The 26,064-nt window shown below is 55.4% G+C and overlaps 1 protein-coding gene across 6 annotated transcripts in view; it reads right to left on the bottom strand.

Annotated features, from left to right (window-relative positions):
* Nucleotides 1–26,064, bottom strand: part of WDR25 (WD repeat domain 25) — a 120,479-nt gene that overhangs the window by 38,303 nt on the left and 56,112 nt on the right. For all 6 annotated transcript variants that reach the window (XM_045822446.1, XM_045822443.1, XM_045822444.1 and 3 more), the window contains exon 3: nt 3,474–3,621. In XM_045822446.1, coding sequence (XP_045678402.1) covers nt 3,474–3,621 — 148 coding nt within the window. The remainder of the gene's footprint in view (nt 1–3,473; nt 3,622–26,064) is intronic.

Here is a 26,064-nt window from a genome sequence, read left to right as displayed (position 1 = left end):
GGGCGTCCCAAAGGCTTTCCCGCAGCCACTGACCCGGGACCCAGAACGCACCCCACCCAGACGGCCGGCATGCGAGGGCCACGCATGGTCAGGTCCCTGCCAGGATGGGGCGGCACCCACCCACGGAGCCCGGCGCCCTGCACCCCGCTGGGCCCGCCCAGTGCGCAGGGGCAGTCTTACCTACCGGGGGCAACAAACTGCACCCCAACCGCAGGGCCCCACCCACAGACGCACACACCCCCCCACCCTGTTCTCCCGGTGACAAACGGGACGGCACTACGCAGGAGAGTGAGCGCTCCGGCACCCGGAGGGCTGGCACCAGCCTGGCTTCCAGGCGGGCACAGGAGGGCCCTGGTGCAGCAGCGGGAAGGCCCTGGGCACTTCCCCAGGCGTGCGGCCCGGGCTGGCAGGGGTCCCCCCGGAGCTGGGTCGGCCCCTCGCTGAAGAGCTGTGTATGGGGGGGGCGGGGAGAACGAGGCCGAGACTCTTCGGAGACAGACAGTGGGTGGGAGCAGGGACAGCCGTCCGGGGCTGAAGCCTGCAGGGGGTGCGGCCTTGGAGGGTGGACACACACACGGGACGCGGGGTGGGGCTGCAGTGAGGGCACCTGGGGGTGGGGTCACAGACGACGGCGACGACCATGGGGGGGAGGCCCAGGAGCCTGTGGTCCCGCCTGTGTCAGTGGGAGGGAGGGAGGCTGGGGCGGGGGGCAGGGGCAGCTCAGACCTCACCAGCTCCCCGGCCCCCAGGTCGGAGCCTCCGCATCTGGACGGAGCAGCCGAGCCCCCGGCACCCAGGGAGCGGACACACGCCAGGCCTGCGCCGTGCAGGGCTCCGCACACGCGCCCGCCGTGGGAGACACCACCGACGGCCTCTCCACCGGGACCGGGACCGGGACCGTCCGAGACACGTCGGGAGACACCCTTGGTCTGGGTGCCCAAGGCCCCTCTAGAGACCTCGCCCAGCAAGGAGCCCCTCCCGCGGCCCCTCCCCGGCGCCAGTGGGCCGGGGGGCACCTCACCGGGGTTCTCATTTGGACGCTGCTCACCCCCCGTGTGCCAAGTGTTCCAAAGCCGCCAGGGCTGACATTTCTCGCGCCGGAGCGGCAGCTGCCGATGAGCCGGAGGGGCATCCTTCATTCGGTCACTTAATCAGCGGGATCAGTCGAGACCCGCCTGGCGCACCTGCCTCCCGGGCCCCGAGCTCCCTCTGCAGGAGGCGAGCCAGCCGCTGGCTCGGAGCCCAGTGGGCCCCCAGGGGTCGGCCTGCGCACACTGTCCACAGCGGGAAAGCAGGCGTGGTGCGGGCACGCCGTGCCCACGTGTCATAGGACAATGCCGCCGCCAGTCACACAGGCTGAAGCCAGCGGTACAGCCTCAGGCGGCTCACCGAACTCTCCAAGCCTCAGTGTCCGGGCCAGTGAAATGGGGACAGAAACAGCCCCCTCACAAGTTACTGTGGAGACTGACTGTTTAATCAGCAAAGGGTCTAACAGCCATTTACTCATTTCAGCTTGAACTTGACACAGACCTCGGCCCGCCACGAGCGCTCGGCCCCTTTGCCACCCTGTTCCCTTACAGCCCGTCTGTGATGGGGCCCCCAGGGGCCCGAGCTGGGGGGAGGGCACCGGGAGGCCCTCCAGGGCAAGTAAGAGGAGTGGTCACTGATGGACGCAGATCCGGTCGGCCACCCATTTCCATGCACCATGACCTTCCCCACCAAAAGGCACATGCAACCCCAGCCACGGGGCCCCAGTAGCCCCTCTCCCGGCTGCAGAAACGGGCCAAGGAGCTGCCCTGAGGATGCCCGGCTCGGGCAGCCGGCAGGGCCAAATCTGCACCCGTCCACGCCCCTGGCGCACGGGCGGCTGGGGCTCGGGAAGGGCAGGGCGCTCCGCCCAGCCAGGGCCCTGGGGCTCCAGGGAGAGAACCGGCTCCTTTACTTTGGAGGCCTGACCAGCCCAGCTGGGATGACCGCCAGGCGGGCGGGGTGTGCAAGAAACCCGCCCCACTTGGGGCGGAGCGAGCTCCCCCGGGCTTCTGGTGCTCGGGACAGCCGCCCCGCCCCGCGGAGCAGGCCCTGGTGGAGGGGGCGGGGCCGGCGCTCCCTGAGGGGCCCAGCCGCGCGCCCCCGAAGCGTGTTGTTGGGAAGATTACGGGCGGATACAAGAGCAGGAAAAGTCAGTAATCTGTGAGCGGGTTTGGTCTAGGTGTGGACTCACGGCTGCTCGGTCAGCCCACGGCCCGTCGGAACTACACGTCAACGAGGGGAAGTGCGGGCAGCCCTCCGCATTTCGGGCCGGGCGCGGACGTGTGAGCGCCCGCAGATCTCGGACGGTGTTGACGGAGGACGCCAGGATCAAACGGTCTTGGCACCGGACCCCCGTTAACGACACGGAGCACCGGGGGGCCGACTCCCCAGGGCTGCGGCGAGAACGTCCCGCCCCGCCTTCTCCTGGCGGGGAGAACTAATTAGATGGAAACGGGGCAGCCCAGTCGCGGGGGGGCAGGCAGCTCGGCCGCAGAGGGCGCTCAGACTCGGTGACGGGAATCGGCGAGAGGCCAGACCAGGCCGGAAGCCACGGAGGAGGCCTGCGCTTCCTGCACCTCCTCTGAGTCGCTGGGGAGAAGCCAGGCGCACCCCCACCTGGAGTCGCCGGGCCCCAGGACGGGCACAGACCCCAGCGCCACCCCTGCTGGGCCAGGCAGAGGGACAGAGGCTGCCCAGGGGCTCCCCTCGTGGCTCTGCGGTGGGGCCCAGTGGGAGAGCGACCCAGGAGGAGCCCGAGCAGCAGAAGGCGGTCGGTCACCGGGGAGTCAGGGCCGAGGTGCGCCCCGACTCCGTCCTCACCTGGCACCGCCCCGGGCCCACCCGCTTGGGGCTCCGCTGGATCCGGTGCTGACCCTGCCCGCTGCACGGGAGGGGTGCCCAGGGGCGAGAAGTCCCTTCCACCGACCCCTGTCTCCTCTGGCCCAGCTGGCTGGGGGCCCCCTCGGGCCCGCCCAGCGCACGCCCGCCTCACCCAGGCGCCCGTGCGGCACGGGCATCGAGGCAGAGTGCGTCCGCAGACCCGGCCCAGGAGCTGGGATCGCTCCGCGCCGCCTCCCGACAGGGACGGACGGACGGGAATCCTGAAGTGGTTCTGACCAAGGACCCCGAGATAAAGCTAAATCTATGCCGGCGCAAATTAAATGTCAGACGTTGATTAAAGAGGCACCTTGTTATCCAGCCCCACGGCTGGGGGCTGGGACAACCCCGGGGCTCTGTCCTCCTCTGGTGGCTGCCTCGGGCCTGCCTCGAGCCCTCTGGGGAGGAGCTCGGCTCCAGGCTGACCGCCGCACCTGCGCTGGGCCTGCGGCCCGCGTCCCACGGCCCCGACAGCGGCTGCCAGCCACGGAGAAGCGCCCCCCCGGGAGAAGGCAGACTCGGTGACCAAGAGGGGCGCCCTGGGGTCAGGGCACAGAGGAACACACCTGTCTCGAGGTCCGTGAGGTGCAGGGCGCAGTCGAAGCCGCCGCTGAGGACGCACCGGCCGCAGGGGGACCACCGGGCGGCCCGCACGGCCTCGCTGTGTGGGCGGTAGGTCTGTAGGCAGCCCCCCGAGTCCACGGCATTCCACACCTAGGAGGCAAGCACAGCCCAGAGGTCAGAAACGGGGTGCCTGGCCCCCGCCGAGGAGAGGGGTCCCGCAGGTGAACTGGATTCCCTTCGTTTCGGCACCGAAACAAGATCTAGGGGTCAAACTCTTCCTCGTACAAAGGTACAGGCTTGGGGCTGGGGCTGGTGGGCTGAAGGGGGGCTTTTCCCAAAAACTTTCTGGGGTGCAGGGAGCCTGAACGCAAGTGTCCGAGCTCCAGAAAACACGCGGCCCAGAGCGGCCTCCCCAGAGTGCCGAGGGTGCCCGGCCCCTTCCTCCCTCACGGGGGGGGGGGGGGGCCGCCTCCGGAGCCTCGGGCCGAAGAGCCGAGAAGAGCAGCGTTCGCACTCGGAGACACGGACGGAAGTAACAGAAGGGGCAGCCGGAGCGCTCCGAGTGGAGCGGGGCTCACGGCAGGCAGACGGGTGGCGTGCCGGGCGCCGCTGGTGGGGTTTTTTCAGAACTGTGTACAAGTCTAACTTTAACAGAAAAAAAAAAGTAAAATTAATGGACTAGATCCACCAGGTCAACACGGCTAAAGAGTGAGTATATATACACGTACACACACACACACACTGAGTACACGGGTCATGCTGCTTACACAGAGCATGATGCCATCTGAGTTCTAAAAAGGCCGCCTCACACCCGCTAGGACGGCTCTCTCGGAAGCAGAAGAGCAGACCCGGCGGCCGCGAGGGCGCGGGGAGGCTGGGGCCCCAGCGCGCTGTGGGAGGGGACGCAGAACGGTCCGACCCCGCGGAAAACAGCTGGGCCCTTCCTCCAGAAATGAACCCAGAATTACCCCGTGACCCAAAGGAATGGAGACCAGGGCCTCAAAGAGAGGCAGGCGAACCCGTGCCCACGGGCACGCTCCTCGCGGCGGCCGAGGGCCCGGCGACAGGCGAACGGATACACGAGACGCGCCCGGCCCACCCGGTGGAATGCCGTTCGGCCCCCAAGAGGACGGAGATTCTTTCACAGGCTGGCGTGGGGATGCGCCTGGAGGGCGGCGCTCCCACCAACGACAAACAGTGTACGCACGACCCCACTCCCGTGAGGGTCCTCGAGTCGCCGAAACCACAGAGCTGGACTGGGGGCGGTGCGGCCAGCGGCGGGCGGATGGGGGCGGGCGCTTGGTGGGGACGGTTTCCGTCCTGCAGGACGGAACGGGTCTGGGCCGGAGGGCGGCGACGGCTGCGCAGCAACGTGAGTGAACTGAACGCCGCTGAGCCGGGCACGTGAAGGCCAGTGAGGCGTGGTGCGTTTCATGGGATGTGCACTTCAGCACAATGTTTAAGACACCCCTGAAGTGCGAGTCCGGCTCGCACACCCGTGAGTTCCCGGCAAGGCTGGAACCGGGCGGGCGCGGAGACGCCGGCCGCTCCCGGGGACGGAGGGAGGAGAGAAGGGCCGGGCAAGGGAGCCGTGAACGCCGCGCCGTGCCTCCTCTGAAGAGCGGCAGGGACGGAGGGGGAACGAACCTGCTCTGAAGCAAACGTGCCCCAACGCTGCTCTCTATTAGGCTCCTTCACTCAGGCGTTCACTCGGCGAGCCTTTCCCGCGCGCCTGCTGTGAGCCGGGCGCTGTGCCGCAGGACACGACGTCCGTCACACAGAACCCTGCCTGCCAACGCCCGTTCCAGTGGGTGCACAGACAGACTCTGGGCAGGATGGGCAAGCAGAATCCATATGGTATTTCAGGCAGCAGCTACTCCTGGCCGTCTAAAACGGAAGGAGGAGAAGGGCTATCGGGCGAGCAGAGGGGGCTGGAGAGGGGCTCTCGGAGGAGGTCACCTGCAGGAGGGAGCTCTCCAGAAATGGCGGAGAGAAGCCTGCAGGTGCACGCAGGACCACCCTGGCTGGCCACTGGCAGGGAGGAGAGGGAGGGACCGGGGCGATGAGGGGCTTCGGTGAGAGTCCAGTGGAGAGAGGATGGTGTGGACCGGCTGGGCACAGTGGAGAACCGGCCCTGCTTGGAAGGCAGAGCCAACAAGATTTCCTCGGCTTGGAGGCGGGGCAGGAGGGCAGAGAAAAGTGCAGGCCACGCCCCTCAACTCTGGACAGAACGCCCAGAGGAATGGCGAGGCAGGAGGGTGACCCACGACAGCAGCTGCATGTTTGGGGGAGACCAGGGGCTCAACTTGGGGGAACAGAGAGCAGGCAGCTGGATACATGAGTGTGAGGTCCCGGGGAGAGGCTGAGCTTGGGGCTCACTGTCAATGACAGTCTCTCAGTCACAAGCTGTGATCAACGTAGAGCAGAGAGGAGGCCCAGCGTGCACGGGCAGGGGTGTGCGAGCAGGCCACAGGGAAACCAGAAAGGGGTCCGAGAAGGAGCGGCCGAAGAAGCGGGAGGGAAACCAGGGGAGGGGTCTCCTGGAGGCCGGGGGGGGATGGGGGGGAGACAGAGCAGTTTGGGCCCCACGTGGCTGACACGCGGATCAGACGAGAGCTGGGACAGGCCCCTGGAGTTTACAATCAGAGTGGTGCGTGCGCAGGTGTCTGCTATGTCACTTTCTATACTTTGATGTTTAAAATATTTCATAATTTATAATGAGGAAGAGGAGGAGAGATGAGGGAAGGAGAGGGAAGAGGAAGCGGGAAAAGGAGAGAAGGAAAGAGAGCAAGGGGGAGGGGGGAGGGGGGAGGGGAAGGGGAGGAAATCGATGGATGGTGGCCAAAGTTGAAGAAAGGAGAAGAGAGCAGAGAGTTCTGCGGTGCGGGGCCAGAAGCAGCAAACGGGAAGTTTGAATTCTCGGCCAGGGGCCGGCCTCCTGAATCCGCGACGGAAACCCGTTTAAGGAAACCCGTCCATCTGTAAACTGCCCAATAACCCCCCTCTGGAGTGCACAATGCACACGTGGCTGTCCTGCTTCATACACGCACAACAATGGCATCGGAATCAATGCAGACCAGTCAGCCGCTCCTCAAAGCTACCCGGGGTGGAGGCAAGAAGAATCTTTGCTAATCGTTCTCCCTAATTGAATTTAATGTTTACTGTCAGGTTTTAAAGATTGGTTCCCAAACGCCACGGCAGCCTGAAGTGTGTGCCTTTTTTCAGTTAGGTAATCAGACATCCCCATCTGTCTGCGTGGAATTAAGGAGGCAAGTCTTCTGTCGAACGTTCTAAGGTGACTTAATGTATTAACTAGAAGCTGAATGTGTGTCCAGCGAAAGTCAGATCTGGAAAGAACATGACAAGTAAAATGTGGTGCTCACGAGTCTCAGGTGTGCCGCGGGCTCCGTGTCCTCCTGGCTACGGAGACGCGGCCCCACCAGGAGTTCTCAGTCTCTCAGACCTGCTTCGCCCTCGGTCACATTCTGCCTGCCTGCCTGCCAGCCTTGTTTTCGATTATAAAAACATATGCAATATTCTTATAAGATATTCAAATTATACAGAAGTACAACAACCCAAATGAAGTAAGAATCAACTGCAGGATGGCTGTGTCTCTGACTACATTGGAAATAAGTCTGTTCTGCTTTCAAAAAAAAAAAAGTCAAAAAATAAGAACACAAAGAGGTGAGTAAGATTCATCCGTAACTCCACCACCTGGAGATAACGGCTGTCGGACTTCCCGGTGAATCCCTACCTCCCATCTGGCCCTAGGAGGGGCCCTCCCAGCTCAGCCCTGGCTCCTGGCCTCCTCTCTGTCCTCTGACAGCCCCACCACCCGGGATTTCGATCTTAGAGACCAGTGTCAGACTCACACGGCTCAGCACAAGCCTTTGCAGCCAAGTGCCCAAGACTTCCCCAGGTCATTTGTCTGCAAAAGCTTTGGAACCTGCTGACACTGCACTGAAACTACACACCAATTTGGAGAGATGTCTCAACAATATTGAGTTTCCTTCTGATGCCAGAACATAATATGTTTCTCCTTTTGCTTAGGTATTCTTTAATTTCTCTAAGCAGCAGTTTGTAGTTTTTTAATGAAAAAAATCTTAGACAGCTGTTGTCAAATTTATGCCTAATTATTTCATATTTGGATAATACTGTAAATGGTATTTTTAATTTTAGGTTCTTCATTTCTAGTATGTAGAAATACAATTAAGTTTATATATTGACCATGAGTTCTGAAACCATGCTAAACTTAGTTCAAGAAGTTTTATAGATTCAGTAGCATTTTCCACATAGACAATCACGTTGTCTGTGAAAAAGACAGTTTTGCTTCCTCCTTTCCAATCAGACAGCTTTTGTTTCTTTTTCTTGCCTTATTGCACTAGCTAGTATCTCCAGTACAATGCCAAATAGACATAGTGAGAGCAGACACCCTTGTCTTCTTCCTGATCTTGTGAGGAAAGCAGGTTTTACACAGATAAGTATAAGGCTAGAGCTAATCTTTTCGTAAATGCCCATTATCTGTTTGAGAAAATTCTCATCTATTTCTAGGTTTGCTGAAAGTTTCAATCAGGAATAAATGCTGGAAATTGTCAAAAGCTTTTTATACATCTCTTGACCAGACTATATAGTTCTTCTTTTTTTAATATATTTTATTTCTTATGCTATTAGTTGTCCCATTTTCCCCCTTCACTCCCCTCCCTCCTTCCCACCCCCTCCCACCCACATTCCCCCCCTTTAGTTCATGTCCATGTGTCATAAGTTCTTTAGCTTCTACATTTCCCACACCATTCCTGCCCTCCCCCTATTTTCTACCTATTGTCCATGCTACTTATTCTCCATATCTTTTCCCCTCTCTCCTCCTCCCACTTCCCTGTTGCTAACCATCCATGTGATCTCCATTTCTGTGGTTCCACTCCTGTTCTATTTGTTTGCTTAGTTTACTTGTGTTTTAGGTGTGGTTGTTACTAACTGTGAGTTTGCTGTCTTTTTTTACTGTTCATATTTTTTATCTTCTTATTCTTAGATGAGTCCCTTTAACATTTCTTACAATAAGGGCTTGGTGATGATGAACTCCTTTAACTTGGACTTATCTGAGAAGCACTTTATCTCCCCTTCCATTCTAAATGAAACTTTTGCTAGATAGAGTATTCTTGGATGTAGGTCCTTGCCTTTCATGACTTGGAATACTTCTTTCCTGTCCCTTCCTGCCTGCAAGGTCTCTTTTGAGAAATCAGCTGACATTCTGATGGGAACTCCTTTGTAGGTAACTGTCCCCTTATCTCTTGCTGCTTCTAGAATTCTCTCCTTCATTTTTATCTTGGGTAATGTAATTATGATGTGCCTTGGCATGTTCCTCCTTGGGTCCAACCTCTTTGGGACTCTCTGAGCTTCCTGGACTTCCTGGAATTCTATTCCCATTGCCATATTAGGGAAGTTGTCCTTTATTATTTGTTCAAATAACTTTTCCACTTGTTGTGTTTCCTCTTCCCCTTCTGGTACCCCTATAATTCAGATATTGGAATGTTTAAAGGTGTTCTGGAGGTCCCTAAGCCTCTCCTCATTTTTTAAAATTCTTGTTTCTTCATTCTTTTCTGTTTGGTTGTTCCTTTCCTCCTTCTGGTCCCTTCCATTAATTTGAAACCCACTTTTCTTTCCATCACTATTGGTTCCCTGTACATTTTCCTTCATTCCTCTTACTGTAGTCTACATTTGTTCATCTAATTTATGATCAAAGTCCACCAATTCTGTGAGCATCCTGATCACCAGTGCTTTGAACTGTGCATCTGAGAAGTTGGCTATTTCTCGGTCGCTTGAAAAAAACTGGCTTTGGGACTTTTAACTCTGTTTGAGCCATCTTTTTTATTTTTTTCCTTTGGTCTGGTCACGCCTGTTACGTAGGAGGGGCGGAGCCTTAGGTGTTCACCAGGGTGGGCCACCTCAGTCGCTGGGTTGTGACGTTACATGTGGGGGCGGGGTGCGAGAGGGAACAATGGTGCCTGCTCCGCTCTCACCAGGACTCCAGTCCCCCTTGCCGCTTCCCACAAACAAATTGGGCCCTTCTGGTGCTGGCTCCCGGGTGGGTGGACTTGTGCACTCTCTCGGACTCTGTGGGTTTCCCCAAGGAGCCTCCTGTGAGGCTGAGAGAATCTCCCGGCCTCAACTCCCACAGGTGTTTTCAGTCGGTGCCTTTAGGCTTTGTTTCCTGGCGCTGGGTCCCTGGGTTTCGCGGTCTGTGTCGCTGCCCGTTTTCGCTTAGTTCGTCTGCGCTCGAATGTGCGGCTGCGGACGGCCAGCTGCCTTGCGAGCCTCACTGGGTCTGCTCGTTGCCTCCTGCGCCCAGGGTCTGCCACTGGTCCGTCAGCCATCCCTGCGCTTCTGGGGTCCGCCAACTGCTGTCTGCGCCCTGCGCTCGTGCGTCTGCCAGCCACCGCTCCCTCCTGCCGGGACCCCTTGACCCCTCTCCGTAGGCCTCTGACTCCACTCCTCCTTACCAGACTGGATGTATGGTATTCAGACTTCCATTCGGTTCATTTCTCTCTGTTCTGGTTGTTTTTTGTTTGTAAATTCTTGTTGTCCTTAGTTTTGGTTGCGCGAGGAGGTACAGTGCGACCACCAACGCCTCCATCTTGGCCGGTAGTCCTTCTTTTCTAGCTCATTAATATGCTGAATTACATTGGTTGACTTTCAAATATTCAGCAAACCTTACATTCCATTAAGCAAACAGCTCCTACTTGGTTATAGTATAATGTAAGAATGAGTAACTACATCAATCAATGAATCAAACAACAGAGAAGAATTTGTTCCAGACCCTTGTGGATGGCTGTCTTCATGTTCACATGATGTTCTTTCCCCCTTTACGCCTGTCTCCAAATCTCTCCTTTTCATAAAGACACCAGTCACACTGCATTAGGGCCCATGCTAACAATTTCATTTTAACATGATGACCTCTATAAAGACACTCCAAATAAAGACACATTTTGAAGCAGTGGGGGTTAGGACTTCAAAACATTACGTTCTAAAAAGGACACAATTCAACCCACAACATATTGGTACTCTTTCTTCCTTAAATGTTTGGTAAAAGTCGATTGTGAAGTCATTTGGGCCTGCAGTTTTCTTTGTGAGATTTTTCACTGTGAATTCAATTTCTGTATTAAATATGGGGCTTTGGGGGTTATCTACTCCTCCATGAGTTTTCATCATCTGGGCCTTTCCGGGATTTATCCAGGTCATGTAAGTTGTAGAATTCATAGGTGTAAAGTTGATCACAACATTACTTTAGGAACTCTTTCATATCTTTAGACAGTATTTCCCTTATTCCTAATATTGGTAATTTGTATCTTTTATTCCTGATAAGTGGCTAAAGGTTTATCACTTTTATAGATCTTAAAGAACCAGCTTCTGATTTTTCTCTACTGTTTATTTGCTTTTCTATTTCAATTATTTCTGCTCTTATCTTTATCTCCTTTCTTTTGCTTATTTGGGGTTGAGTTTGCTCTTCTTTTTCTTGTGTCTCAAAGTATGAGCTAATTGATTTGAAATTTTCTTAATTAATAAAGGCATTTCATGCTATAAATTACCATCTGAGAACTTCTCTAGCTACATTCCACAACTTATTATATGTAGTATTTTCATTTGCATTTAGTTAAAAATGTTTTCTAATATCTCTATCAATTTCTTCCTTGAGTCAAGGGTTATTTAGGAGTATGCTGTTTAATTGCCAAATATTTGCAAATTTTCCCGGTATCTTTTATTGGTTTTTAATTTAATCCTATCTTCATTAAAAATATATTTTGAATGATCTCAGTCCTTTTAAGTTTACGTTTATGACCTGAGACTCGTTTATGACCTAGATCGTGGTGCACTTGAAAAGAATGACTGGCTGTTCTGCTGCGGTTACACGAAGTGTTCTATGAGCACCAGTTACTCCAAGTGGGATGACAGCGGGATGTTCAAGTCTCCTACACCTTTACTGATTTTCTGTCTACCTGATCAACTGTTTATTGAGAAAGGGGTGTCAAGACCTCCAACTGTACCTGTGAATTTGATTATTTCTCCATTCAGTTCCATCAGTTTTGCTTCGTGTATTTTACAGCTCTTTCACTGGGTGTATAAATAATTACGCACCTAATGGTTATGTACCTAATGTTCTCCCTGACCTAATGTTTGGTGACTGACCATCTTACCATTACAAGATGACTCTCTTTATCCCTGTTAATATTCTTTGCTCTGAAAATCTACTGTGTCTGATACTAATGTGGCCACTTTAGCTTTTTTAAAAAATTACCATTAGTTTGGCACATTTTTCCTTCCTTTTACATTTAACTTTTTGTGTCTTCATATTTAAAGTAGGTTTCTTACAGGCATCATATAATTGGGTCTTGCCTTCTTATCCACTGAATACTCTTTGTCTTCTTAAATGGGTGTTTAGTAGACCATTTCACCTGTTTTTCATATGGTTGGGGTTTAAATTTGCTATTTGTTTTCCATTAATCTCATCTGTTCTTTCTTTCCTCTTTCCTATTTTTTCACCTTCTTTTGTTATTTCATTTTATCTCCCATTGTTAAATTACTCATAACAAACCTTTTTTTTTTTTTATTACTGGCTGCTTTAAGCTTCATAGCATACATCTATAACTTATCACAGTCTACCTTCAGTCTACCTTCAAGAGCTAATATTAGCTCTTACCTTAGAGAACCATAACAACAAGATACCCCACTTCCCCCTCCTCAGCTTTTATACCTTGTTATCACATATCTTATACCTACAAATGTTCTAAATTCCACAAAACACTGATTATTTTCATTTTAAACAATCAATCACTCATTGTTTAAAGTGATTTTTGAATAACAAGCATTTACGTTTGCCCACAGAGTTATTGTTTCTGGTGTTCGTCATTCTTCTGTGGAGACATAGATTTCTATCTGGTATCACTGTCCTCTCTCAAGGACTTTAACATTTCCCATAGGCAGGCCCTGCTGGCAATGAATTACTTCAGGTATTCAATGTCTGAAAAGGTATTTTGCTTTTCTTTTTTTTAATTTTTTTTTAAGATTTTATTTATTTATTTTTAGAGAGGGAAGGGAGGGAGAAAGAGAGAGAGAGAAACATCAATGTGCGGTTGCTGGGGGCCATGGCCTGCAACCCAGGCATGTACCCTGACTGGGATTCGAACCTGCGACACTTTGGTTCACAGCCCGCACTCAATCCACTGAGCTACACCAGCCAGATGCTTTTCTTTTAAAAAAGTTACTTTGCTGGGTATTGAATTTTAGGTTGACAGTCATTTGTCTCTCTTTTAGTACTTTAAGTATGTTGTCCCATTGTTTTCTGGCATTATTTCTGACAGAAAGTCTGCTGTCATTCTTATCTTTGTTCCTCTTATTTAACTGGACTTCTTTTACTTCGCTGGCTGCTTTTAAAATTTTCCTCTTTATCACTGGCTCTAAGAAGTTCCATTATGATGTACCTTGGTGCTTTGGGTTCACTGAGGTTCTAGGATCTGTGGGTTTCTAATTTCCTCAAATTTGTAAAACTTCCAGACTTCCGGTCAAGATGGAGGCGTAGGTAGACACACTGTGCCTCCTCGCACAACCAAAAGAACAACAAATTTAAAGACAAAAAACAACCAGAACTGACATAAAATTGAACTGTATGGAAATCTGACAACCAAGGAGTTAAAGAAGAAATGTTTATTCAGACCAGTAGGAGGGGTGGATCCGGGCAGCCGGGCAGAGAGGACACACAGCCAGGCAGTGGCTGGAGTACCAGGCGGTCCCACTTTTGTGTGCAGATAAACGGGGAGGAACAACTGGGTAGCAAGGCAAACCCACAACCCAGGGTTCCAGCACAGGGAAATAAAGCTTCAACCTCCGACTGAAAACACCGATGGTGGTTGAGGTGGCAGTGGGAGAAGCTCCCAGCCTCACAGGATAGTCTGTGACAGGACACAGCAGAGCAGTGGCCATTCTTAGACAGGAGCTGGACAGCAGCCATTCTCAGACAGCAGCCATTCCCAGATAGGCAGTTATCTCAAGGTTGGACGCTAACCTTCACTTTCTGCTTCTGCATGCCCCCTTTCAGCAGCTGCTTTCCTCCTCTTCCTCCTTTGGCCTTTGTAACAAGAATATAAGGAAGCCCCAGCCTAAGCTGGGCACCCAGAATTTGGGATCTCTCCTCTGGGCCTGCACGCATGAATGAAACTCCCCTTTGCAAACCCTGAAGCTGTTTGAGTCGTCTTTTCCGTAACATTTTGGTTCCCTGACCGGGAAATGACTCACGTGAGCAGGCTGTTGCCTCCGGTGAAGGCGGCCTTGGAGCGGCCGGTGGGGCCCGGCGGTGATAAGGAGGCGCATGCCCTGGAGATTTCGGGTCCTGAACAACCCGGGCTCCGAGAGCTCAGCCCCCGACCGCTCTTTGACCCAGGCTGGCGAGGTGCGAACTGGTGAGATCTGGGAAGGCGCCTATCTGGTAAGTCCCCGAGGACTTGTGCCCGAGACCAGGCCCACCCTTGTGGTGGGAGGAGGGACTGATCACCCCTCAGGCCGGAAGGCCCAGGTAGGGTTCCCGCTGTTCAGGCGGGTGGGAACGTGATAAGCTCTGTGTGTGTCTGTGTGAATGACTGTTGTTTGTTGCTCCACCAGCAGAAGCCTACGGAGCGTGAGTGAGTCCCTTCCCTTGTCTGTCAGCGCTGATCTGGAGAATTCATTAGGGCGGTGGGGCTCTTCCACAGTACTGCATTGCATGTATGTTGGGGATCAGACAGCAAGCCATGTGGGTGCGCCACCATTTTGGGTAAAAAGGGAGGACGAGCCACGTGAGTGCCCCACCGTGGAGGGTGGAGCATGCATGGTTGTCGCCCCCTTGGAACTGAACGAGGTGGTGGGCTAAGGGTTCTCTTCAGACCATGGGCTGTATACTGCTGCTGTGTGGGTACTGCCTCAGTCAGGTTCTCTGTGCAACTGGTTCTGATAGGGATGGCTCTGGTTCTGAAGGTCATAAACAGAAGTCCAAAGGTGAGCATCTGAACTATAGGGTGTTTGCAAGGTCTGAGCTTCAAAAAGCTGCAGGATGTCCCTGCGACTCTAGGGACTTTTAATGGAAGGTGCCTGCAGTGCCAGGGACTTTTGGCTGCCACACGCTGAGTTTAAGTATAGTCCTTCCCAATGTGGGAAAGGAACCAGGATTAAAGAGAATGATGGTTAAATCTGGATGAGTAAAATTATGTGTAAAGAATGTGAAAGTTTTAAACCTGGAGTAAAGGAAACCTCAACTACTTGTTTTCTGGCTTTGTGGGAAAATAGCAAATTTCACACATTGGTGTTGTTTCTGATCAGAAACCCTCTGTACTTGAAGACCTGTTTAAGGTCACCTGTAAGACCTAGGAAAGGTCGCCTGTAACTGGTCGGGGAGAATGTCTTTGCCACTCGGGACCCAGGAAGGGTCATTGGGGGCTGATGAGTGCTTCAGCCAGAGGCAAAGCAGCATGTCTCTGCCAAGACACCGGGCCTGAAGGAGCATGTCTCTGTGAGGCACCGATGGACATATTGGTGCAAGAGAATGCCTCTACCTGTGTATTGTTCTGGGACTCTGTGTTTTGGATTTTGCTCTGTATCTGCTCTGAAAAGGAAATTGAGGATTCCAGGGAAGGTTGAAACTTCACACTCTGTAGGAAAGTAAATGAGAAAGTTTAAGATATATAAATGAAGAAGGTCTGTGGGAAACTGCAAAAATAAATGGAAAAGTAAAAGTTTTAGGAAGGAATTACGTGGTGTTAGTAATTGAAGGTATAAGGCATAGAGATACAACCTTGGTGGATATCAGAAGCTGTATGAAAGAAAGAATAAAGGGTTTGTGAGTGTTGCAGAACGTCTGGAAGTGAAGGTTTTGAGAAGCCCGGTGGACATCAGAAGGGAAAGGATTTTCCTTCACGCTTTGTGTTTTCCTCCCTACCTGATCCCTCCAGATTTTGGCGTTCTGAAGGAGTGAGTGAAGACATAAGGTTTCTTTGCATAAAACCAATAAGACCAGTCATTAATAGTGGTTTTGTTAACCAAGACTTTACTGGAATATCATGCCTGAAGGAGGCATGTATGGGTTCTGGTTGTTACCAGAAAGCCCTTAGGAACTGGGAGTGACTTGAGAAGCTAGCGTAAGCCCACGGAAAAGCCTGGTACTTTGGTTGGTTGTGCGGTTCATGGCAGTCTTTCCAGGGAAGGGACGAAGGTTGCTTTCATGAAAGATGGCCAAAAAGGAACCTGTGGGCACAATGGAAGCCTCAAGGATTTGAGTGAAACAACTGGTACAGGCGAAGCCAGATGGCGGATGTGTGGCTCTGCTTCTGTGCCCTGAGGGGCGGACTGAGAAGTCAATCTAAAGGTTCCCTGTGTGAGTTCCAGCAAGGTAGACTCAAAGATCATAAGTGATCCAGGCTGCTCTTGGTGTGTTTATGCAAACAAACAGTCAAAATTAAAAGCGGAACTCAAAGTAGTCCCTTTAATAACAGTGAGGGTGATCTTAAGGAGAAAAATTGTGGTTCAAGGAAAATCACAATGCTCAGTATTGGACATCAGAATGGCACAGCTGTCTTGAAAGTTTCTTTTCATTTGAAAGTTGAAACTGGGTTTGTAATATCATCAAAGATGTACAGTCTACAGGTACGGAGGACCTGTGAAATTGCCATTGCTAAATGTCATTGCAGGAAGGACCTTGCAACTGAATGTCTTCCCAAAAGACAGTCTCACAGGCACAGAGAATGGTTTGGGGATTGTTGTGTGAATTTAACCTGTGTGTTCTTCCATTTTCATAGGATGTATGCCTATGACCTCATTACCTGAGTGGTTGGTTGTAATACAGGCCTCACTTAAGGAGCCCATTCTTCATCATCGCCCCCTGAGACTCAACAGTTTGGCTGAACTGAGTGGTTGGGTTGGTGAGTGGTTCGGGCGGTCTGTGGGCTTCACTTTAGAACTGATTTTCCCTTTTCTGTCTTGATGGCTTGGACAGAAAGGGTTCAGATATCTGAAAGGAGGGAAATCCTAACATATTCCCTCAACCTGAGGGAATAATGGGCCACAAGAGTTTCGGATAGGTGTAGCATGCCTTGTACACCTTCCTCCAGATAAGCCATTCTTTACTTAAGTTCCTGCCTTTGACATTTAGTGGTTATGATTTAATTGTGCCTTCCAACTCTTTCCAAATTTGTCATTTCCAGAATATGACCAGGATGCCAAAGGTCCAGTAATGCCAGCCTTTGGACACCAAGCCTGCAACTTCCTGGTGACAGCCAACTGACCAGGATTCTGTAAGGTCCTCCCCTTACAGGAAGGACTCCCTCCGTGCTGCACCCCCAGCTTCCTTTCAGAGCACCCCTGGGCCACAGGTAGGTAGGATGATGTCCATGTCCAGCCGAAAGTAGTTACAAGAAGACAAGACCTTCATCCATTGTCCTTTAAATGAATTTAAAGTGGGTGTATATCTGAAATGAGAGATTGTTACAGGGTGCAGCCAGGAGGGGGGACCCTAAGTGGGCATTTGAAATGGGGTCCAGAACTCAAGGTGTCCAGGAGATTTTAAGATGTCTTCACCCCTTCCCCCACAGGTGTGGTCCTGCCTTGGTGAGCACCTAAGGCTCCATCCCTTACTACATGACAGGTTGTGCCAAGACCAAAACAAGACCCAAATGAAAGAATGGTTCAAAGTTCCAGAAAAAATACAACTAAGGGACAAGGAGCCAACCTATCAGGTGCACAGTTCAAAACACTGGCGATCAGGATGCTCCAGGAACTCACTGGGTACTCCAACAGCATAAAAAAGACCCAGGTAGCAATGAAGGTCACATCAAGTGAAATAAAGAAAAATCTACAGGGAACCAACGACAGGAAGGAAACTGGGACTCAAATCAATGGTTTGGAGCAGAAGGAAGAAAGAAACATTCAACCAGAACAGAATGAAGAAACAAGAATTCAAAAAAATGAGGAGAGGCTTACGAACCTCCAGGACATCTTTAAATGTTCCAACATCCGAATCACAGGGGTGCCAGAAGGAGAAGAGAAAGAGCAAGAAACTGAAAACTTATTTGAAAACATAATAAAGAAGAACTTTCCCAGTCTGGCAAAGGAACTAAACTTTCAGGAACTCCAGGAAGCTCAGAGAGTCCCAAAGAAGTTGGACCCAAGGAAGCATACACCAAGACACATCATCATTAAGTTACCCAAGCAAGATTAAAGATAAAGAGAGAATTCTAAAAGCAGCCAGAGAAAAGGAGACAGTCACCTACAAAGGAGTTCCCATCAGTCTGTCAGCTGATTTCTCAAAAGAGACCTTGCAGGCAAGAAGGGGCTGGAAAGAAGTATTCCAATTCATGGAAGGCAAGGTCCTGCATCCAAGATTGCTCTATCCAGCAAAGCTTTCATTTAGAATGGAAGGGCAGATAAAGTGCTTCTCAGATAAGGTCAAGTTAAAGGAGTTCATCATCACCAAGCCCTTACTATATGAAATGTTAAAGGGACTTATCTAAGAAAAAGAAGACCAAAACTATGAACAGTAAAATGACAGCAAACTCACAATTATTAACAACCACACCTAAACCAAACACAAACTAAGCAAACAACTAGAACAGGAACAGAACCACAGAAATGGAGATCACATGGAGGGTTAGCAACGGGAGTGGGAGGAAGGGAGGCGGGGAAAAGGTATAGAGACTAAGTAGCATAGATGGTAGGTAGAAAATAGACAGGGGAAGGCAGGAATAGTATGGGAAATGTAGAAGCTAAAGAACTTATGACACACGGACATGAACTAAAGGGGGGGAATGTGGGTGGGAGAGAGTGTACAGGGCAGAGGGGAATAAAGGGGGGAAATGGGACAACTGTAATAGCATCACCAATAAAATATATTTAAAAAGAGAAAACGTCCAGCCATTCTCTCTTTAAACATCACCCTAGCCCCCTTCACGGGCTCCGGTTTCGCGGACACGGGGCGGACGTAAAGCTGGGCCACAGCTCCCGCGTGCTCTGTTCATTTCTTCCCTCAGCGTTTTACTCTCTGTCGCATTTTAGATATTTCCTGTAACTACTACTTCAAACTTGCTAGTGTCTCTTTTGTAGTTTCCGATCTGTCATTAATCTCATCTAGTGTATTTTTATCGAAGACATTTTTTCATCACTGAAGTTTGCTTTGTATCTTTCTTCCGTCTTACACGTCTCTCCATAACATGCTTGTGCTTTTATCCACGTTTCCACACGTGTGACACGTATCGGTGACAGCTGGTTTCGCGTTCTCATCTACCAGTCGTGTCATCTTGCTATTTCCGTGTCTGTTCCTACTGACCGATGTTTGTTCTCATCGCGGTTCAGATTTTTCTACGTCCTTGCATGCCCCGTAATGTGTTGGAAGGTCAGGTACGGTGGATTTTACGTCAGTGGATGTTTCATACTTCGGTGTGCCTACAGACACTCTCGAGGGTCACTCTGGGACGCAGTGTGATTGCTCAGGACCAGGGTGCTCCTCGCTCGGAGAGCTCTGAGCTTCGGCAGGAGGGACCGGAGAGGCGTTCAGTCTAGGGCTATTCTCCCCACTGCGGAGGCAGGAGCCTGGTGAATTATGGGGATTCCCCGCTCTGGCTCGAGGGAATGTTTGCCTTGTTCCTTTGAGGGGTTCTTGCCCCGCCTGAAGGAGCTCCCTCACCCCGTGTGTGCCGGTCAGCACCCAGACTCTGAAGGGACCCCCTGCGCAGACCTCGGGAGCTTCCCCCTGTGCAGCTCTCCTGCCCCCTGCCCTCGGCAGGGGCACTTGGAAGAGGACGGGATTGGAGTTATCTGTCCTGTGGGAGTCACAGAGACGACACGGCCAAGAGTGACCTGCGAACTGACATCGCTGACCGCAGGAAGAAACGAGGAGCCAGAAATGACCTGAGAGAGGCACCTGCCCACACTGCCCGCACTGCCCGCCGGCCCACCGCCGCCGGCCTCGGGGGGCCTGCAGAGGGCCCGGGAGAGCGGAGCACCCCTAGGACACACGGAGCAGGGGTTCGGCCCGTTTCCCCTGAATCCCTACGAGCGGGGCGCCTCGGCTGGAGCCTCTGTCACCAGAGGCGCCCATCTGCAGAGATCATGACGTCTACAGCAGTATTTTCACTTTGCACCGTCCTCCTGAGTGGTCCCCGAGATGTTTCCTACACCAAACGGCGCACCGTCCAAAATAAAGGCTGAGCAGAAACTCACTCAGCACCTGTGGGCACAGGAGCATTCATCACACACAGAATTCCAGGAAACCGTCCTCTCCATTCGGTAAGGTCAGAAGGAACGGAAGGAGCTTTAAATGTCAACGGAGGAGGCGCAAGGACAAAGAAGAGTTTCTCAGAGCAGAAAGGACTGCGAGCAGGACGCAGTGCAAAGGCTGCCGGTCACCGGCCCGCCCTCCTTGTCCAGGGGGGCGACCCTCGGCAGCTTGCCGGCCGCCCGCTGGTGGGGCGTGCGGGACTCCCGGGAAAGCCAGAGCCCCTGCCGAGAGCGCTGCAGCCCCGGACTTCATTCTGAGAGAGAACACCGCCTGGTCTCACCCCCGGTGGCGGTCAGTCATCATGTAGTCAGCAGTTACTCCAGGTCCGGCGTGCTTCGAAGCACTTTATAATGATTAGCTCGGTCCTTGCCACGGGCTGTCGGGTGGATCCGTGTCATCGCCGTCCTGAGCGCAGAGAGGTCACCTGCCCCGGGCCACGCACACTGTGGGCGGGGGAGCAGGACCCAGACCCAGGTCGCAGGCTCCCGGCGCACCCCCCCCACCCCCAGTGTGCCCACGGCCCCGCCCGCCCCATGCTGCTCTCAGCAGGGACGCAACGCAGCGGCGGACTCTGACCCCTCCTCCCACGGCAGCCCCGCAGCTGTCCGTCCGTGGTGACGCCCCGGCTGCACTCTTCCCTCACCTACCAGCTCCGTCTTCAGAAACTGTCCCCAGCCCAGACACTCCTCGTCACCCCCACCACCACCAGCCTCCTCCGAGCCACCGTCACCTCCCCCGCCCCGCTGCGAGAGCCTCGACCCCGGTGTCCCAGCCTCCGCTCAGCCCCACAGCTGTCGCCACGGCCGTCGGAGTGGCCCTCGGAGTCCCAGGCCGGGTCACACGGCCCCCTGCCGACCCCTCCAGTGTTCCCAGCACCCCCGGAACAGACGCTCTGGCGCCTCCACTCTGGCTGCACGGCCTCCCGGCTGCTCCCCACGCGCCCCAGACCCCTGCTCGGGGCCTGCTCCCCGCAGACAGACACGGGCCCAGACGCAGGCCCCCCCACCCCCAGCCTCCACTCAGAGGCACGTGCTGGCCGCCCAGCGTGCGCCCTGCCCCGCCACGCGCCTGCACCTGAGCCGGCCCCGCCCTTCCTCCAGATGTCACCTCCCCTGACACGTTTCCCTCATTTGTTCGGGGGCTTGTCGCCCGCTCCTCCCACGAAGCATGAGCTCCGGGGGGTGCGGACACCCGTCGCCATCCGTTCCGCTCACTTCTCTGTGCCCGGGGTCTTGAACTGGGTCTGGCGTGCGCTGAAAACTACCGTATTTTGCCGTGTACGGTGTGCACCTTTTTGCCCAAGTTTCTGAGGGGAAAATAAGGATGCCCATTGTACGTGGGTAGTGCTCAATGTGGGTGCGCACTGTACACGGCAAAATATGGTGTTGGTTGAGCAAATGGGAAGATGGATGGAATGCATAGATGGATGGACAAATGGACAGATGGATGGACCAACAGACGCACACTAGTGGACAGATGGACGAAAGGACGGCTACGCTCGCTTTGGGCCGTCTACAGTCTGGACAAACAGACCTCCCCTCGGTAACGTTCCCCAACGTGTCCGTAATGGGGCCGTGGGACAGAAAAGTGCAAAGCACGGTGCCCTCCGGCGACGAGAGACCCCCCCTCACCGCCCCCCACTGAGAGAACCTCACTGCCTCTTCGAGTGCCCTTCTGCGGCAACGGGACCGCGCCGCCCAGCAGACACCCCTCCCCCACACGTTCGCAGGAACAGCCCGAAACTCTGGCACCACGAGGACCCTGGGCTCGCTCCTGCTCTTTGGCAAAACGGGATGAGACGGAGCTGCCAAGGTTCCGAAGGCCTTTCCAAATCGGGACGCGCTCCCTCTCTGGCCTGCACGTCCCCGGCGCGGCCAGGAACCCGTAAAAGAACGGATGGTTCTGGCAGACGGAGGCTGCCTCCCGCCAGCACACCTGTGTTTCCACCCTGCCCCGCCGCGGACTCCGCTGCCCGCCCGGCGTCCAATGGCCCCTTGCCTGGAACGAGCACCCACCCTGCCTCAGGGAACCACCCGTGCCCGACCCCAGCACCGTGGCACACGAGGCCCGGACCCTGACCTCTGTCTGCAAAGGATGCACGGCCCTGGGCCCAGCCGTCGGAGGCAGGGTGGCGTGAGCCGGAGGCCGCGGCGGGCAGTCGGACGGAAGGCGCATCTCCTCTTCCCTGGGGCCGCAGAAGAGCGGCCCTGACTCGGAGACCCTGGGACCAGCACACGCCAGGACACGGAGAAGACACGACCGAGACCGAGGCCGCCCCGGCCTGCGCCCCAGACGGCAGCCCTGCCCGAAGCTGCCCCGCCCTCGGCCGTGTCGCCTCTGGAGCCAGCGGGTCCGCTGTTCCGCCTAAAATGCCAGGGGTGGGAGTTCTGCCACTGCAACCGAGACCTCCAACACGAACCCCTTCTAGAACCTTGCCCAAAGTGGCTGTTTATTTTATTGATACTTCTCACACTGCCTTTCTCTTCTTTGGCGAACGGGTCTAACACTCGCCGGCCTCCGGTCTTCCCCACCCTCCCCACTTCCCCGCCGTTCCCCGGGCGGGACTGCGGCCTGGCTGGCGCTCACGGGACCCCGCCAGGGGGTCTCATGCCTGGCAACAGTGCACCCGACGGCGACCGGGAAGCACGTGCAGGGGCCTTTCCAGGTCGACTGTCCCCTCTGTCCTTGAGCCCCAGGCCTCTCTGGTCCTCAGTGTGCTGCCCGGGGGCACGGCTAACGAAGAGGGGCTTTGCGCTGCCGTCCGCCCTTCCAGCCTAAGTAAGATGCGCTCGCTCTCTCCTTCCGCGGTTGGGGGGAAGAGGAGGGTCCAGCCTGGCTGGTGGGAGGGATCCCATTACACTGGGACTTCGGTGCGTCACTTTCCACGGCACTTTTCCGAAGCACGGGAAGCTCGCGCAGTCGTGTGCGTGCGGGCGGCAGGGGCGTTATCTCCATTTCACAGATGTGGAAGCGGAGGCTTAGGAAGACTGGGCGACTCGCGCTCCGCCACAGGCTCTGGTCAGAGGTGCTTATTCAGGACCCGCCACGGGCCAAGCACGCTGCCCACTGCTGGGACCCCCGGGGGCGAAGCAGCGCACGGGAGTCCCGTGGAACAGAGAGATACCGCGGCGGGGGACGCGAGCTGGGAGGGGACAGGACTGGGCTCCGGAGATAACAGCGCGAGAAACTTCACTTCGGCTGGGCGGGAGGTGGGCTTCTGCGGAAGGGGGAGCTGGCAGCCTTGCAGAGCCTGGGGGCGCCGGGGGGGAGGGGGGATGGGTGTGCGGGGGCGGGGTGGACAGCAACAGCCGGACACAGATCACACGGGGCTGGGCTGGCATGTGGAGCAGCTGGAAGCTGTCCCCGTCATGCACCACAGGAGGCTGCCGCGGGGTCAGACGCAGCGGAGCACAGCGGAAAACGATGTCCTTCCTAAAGAGCTCGTCGGCTGCGGCCCAGGAGGCCAGGATGACGGGGGAGGCCAGTGAGGAGGGTGTCCGGGGTGGGGGGCGGGGGGGGCGGCAGCAGGCAAGCTTGGGGGCTGAGGACACACCGGTCAGAGAGGGACCACCAGGACCGGGGGAAGGGTCAGAGGGACAGGGAGGCAGAAGGGGAGGGCGGGGACGGTGGGGTGCCGCGGGCAGTGCGGGCACCATGGTGACAGACGCGGGGAGAACAGGACACGGGACCTCTTGTGCCTATAGCCACATCGTGGCGTCCCAGCTACAAGCGACGGCAGAGGCGGGGCGAGGGGACACGTGTCGCCTGAGCCAGGTCGGCATGTCTGTTTCACCTGCGGGCAGTGGCCGTCCCCAGGCGCAGCTCCCCAGAGCAGTCTGACCATGTTCTCACGGCCTTCGCCTTGCTCCCTGCCGCGGGCCGCAGGCCAGGCCCAGGCCGGGGTGCTGGCTGCCGTGCACAGCCCTGTCCCGGGGGACAGCCTTCTGACAGCTTTCCCAGAGACCCGGCTGCGACAGCCTCTGCCACAGGACAGCCGCCCGGGGCAGGGACCCGCCGCAGAGGTGACCTCCCCTCTCAGAAGGGAGGCCACGCAGGTCCTGCTGCCATAGCAACCGCCACAGCAGCGCCAGGCGGCCTCTGCTCGCCCAGGAGGCCATGCGGGGCTGCCAGCGGGCGTGCTCCGTCAGGCCCGCGCCGCCGGCCGAGGGGCTTCTCGCCAGCCCTCCCCAGTCGTCCGCGTCGAGATTTCTCGATGTGCACAGAAAGGGGAGCCAACCCCTCCCTGCCAAACTCCATCCAGAGACCCAGTGAGGAGGTTCAGGCCCCCAGCTCCTGGCTGGAGGCCTTGTCTAGCTGTGGGCCAGTGGGGGTTACACATGGAACTGGGCCGGCAGGGGGTGGGGGGGACTCCAGTCAGCAGAGACGGCTGCCTGCCCTGCCCCCTGCTCTCAGCAGCCTCACCCACTTGTCACCTGACAGCCCCACCCTTTGCAACCTCTGGCCTGACCTGAGCCCCCCTCTCTCCTTGAAGCAGCTGCCTCCCTCTCCCCCTGGCCAGCCCCCGCTCTTCCTTCCAGTCTCGGTCGACATGCTCCTTCCTCCAGGAAGCCCTCCTGACCCTCCCCCCCAGCTGGTAAAGGCCCCAGCAGATGCTCCCAGAGCGCACTGTGCCTCCCCTCTGGGGGGGCCGGATGTGCAGCGTGGTCAGAATCTGGTGACCGTGTGGCCTCCCCTCTCCTCGGGATGAGTGAGGAGTGGTCGGCGTGGCCAGGGCGGAGTGAGTGGTCAGCGGGGCTGTTTCCCATTCTCGGTCACTGCTCCTTCCCCCCTTCATTCTCTCCATAACGCCCGTGATTGTGAGAGAGACACGTGCACCTTCATCACCCCGTCAGCATCTTTTCTCTGGGCACCCCCACTCCCACCCCCACTCGCCGGGGGCCTAACCCCGGCCACAGAATCCCCGCAGCCGCTGGACAGGGGAAGAGACGGAGGCCCTGGGTGCGGAGGAAGCCACCCAGGGCCACACGGCGAGCAGCGACGGGCCCAGGACCAGGGCCCGGGTCCTGTGCTCCCCTGTGGCTGCGTCTCACCTGGGCGCCTGGGTTGGCACCCTGGGCGGCGGGTGGGGGAGGGGCTGAAGGGAACAGAGCGGGGCGCTGGGCCCCACGCTGGCGCTCCGACGACGCTCCGACACCAGAGCCGCTCCGACACGGCAGCCGCGGCCCCACGGCCAGGGTCTGCACGGCGTTCTCCTGCACAGACTTTGTTTTTCCGGGGACCCCGCTGAGCATGCATGCAACCTGGCATCCTGCTTTCCGCACTTAACATTCTCCAAGGTTCTTAAAAACTTCATTTTCAAAAGTGCAGTTCCGCATCCATTCCAGAACTGCAGAGCACAGACAGCAGCAAGGGCCTTGAACTTGACTGCTCTCCCTGTGTGCACACAGCCAGAGGACTCAGCAGCCTGATTCAGCACGGGGGGGAGGGGTGAACGGCTTGAGTCTGGGAAACACATCACCTCAATCTCGCAAACGGTCTTTGAGAACCACTAAGCCACAGAAGCGCCCGGCTTCTGCCCCCTCCCCTGCCCTGCCCAGTAGCACCTGCATCGCCGCACCAGGTATCTCAACGCAGCGCTCCGGCCCCAGGGCAGCCAAGGACCAGCCCTCAGCCCAGAGCACCCGAAGCCCCGCTGAGAAGAGGGGGACCCACCCGGTCGCTTGTTCAGGGACTCGGTGGGGGAGCAGCTGCATCCCACACAGAGCAGCGCCCGTGTCCACCACCTGCAGGGACGCAGGCCCCCCCACCACCCGGGGCTGCTGCAGACCCCCGGGGACCACCTTTGCAACCTGCAGGTGGGCGCCCAAACACAAAATCCCATCAGGTCCACGGGTCTCGTCTGCTTCTCAGAAACAACCCCCACGTCTGACTCCTCTTAAGAGGGGCCGGTAAGGGCTAGCTGACCAGCGCCCAGAGGCCCTCGGCACCCCCCGCGCTCATGCGGGACCTGGGCTTCCGCTGGGCTGGACGTTTCCCTTTCCCTGACAAACTGTGTCTTGAATGCGCGAGGTGGTGTTGTAAATGGAGCTCAAAAATTTTCCAATAGTCTTGCATTAGTCTGTATAATTACATTACTTCAATGAGCACAAAATTACTTTACCTATAAAAGTTTAACAAGTGATTCTAAAGGATTAGGAAGAGTTATATAATAGGATAATAATGATAAGTCTACAGCACTTAAGCCGGTGATTTTTGCGGTCCCACAGCCTGTAATTTACGGAAAGTGCTTGGCTGTGAGTGTCACAGTCCAACTCCCTTCACCTGCTCCCGGGCTCCGAGCAGCGGGAACG

The sequence above is a fragment of the Phyllostomus hastatus genome, unplaced genomic scaffold (genome assembly GCF_019186645.2).
Source record: "Phyllostomus hastatus isolate PE091 unplaced genomic scaffold, TTU_PhHast_1.1 phas_scaffold_501, whole genome shotgun sequence".
NCBI lineage: Eukaryota > Metazoa > Chordata > Mammalia > Chiroptera > Phyllostomidae > Phyllostomus > Phyllostomus hastatus.
The sequence above is the reverse complement of the archived record's forward strand: the minus strand, read 5'-3'. Positions and strand labels throughout refer to the sequence as shown.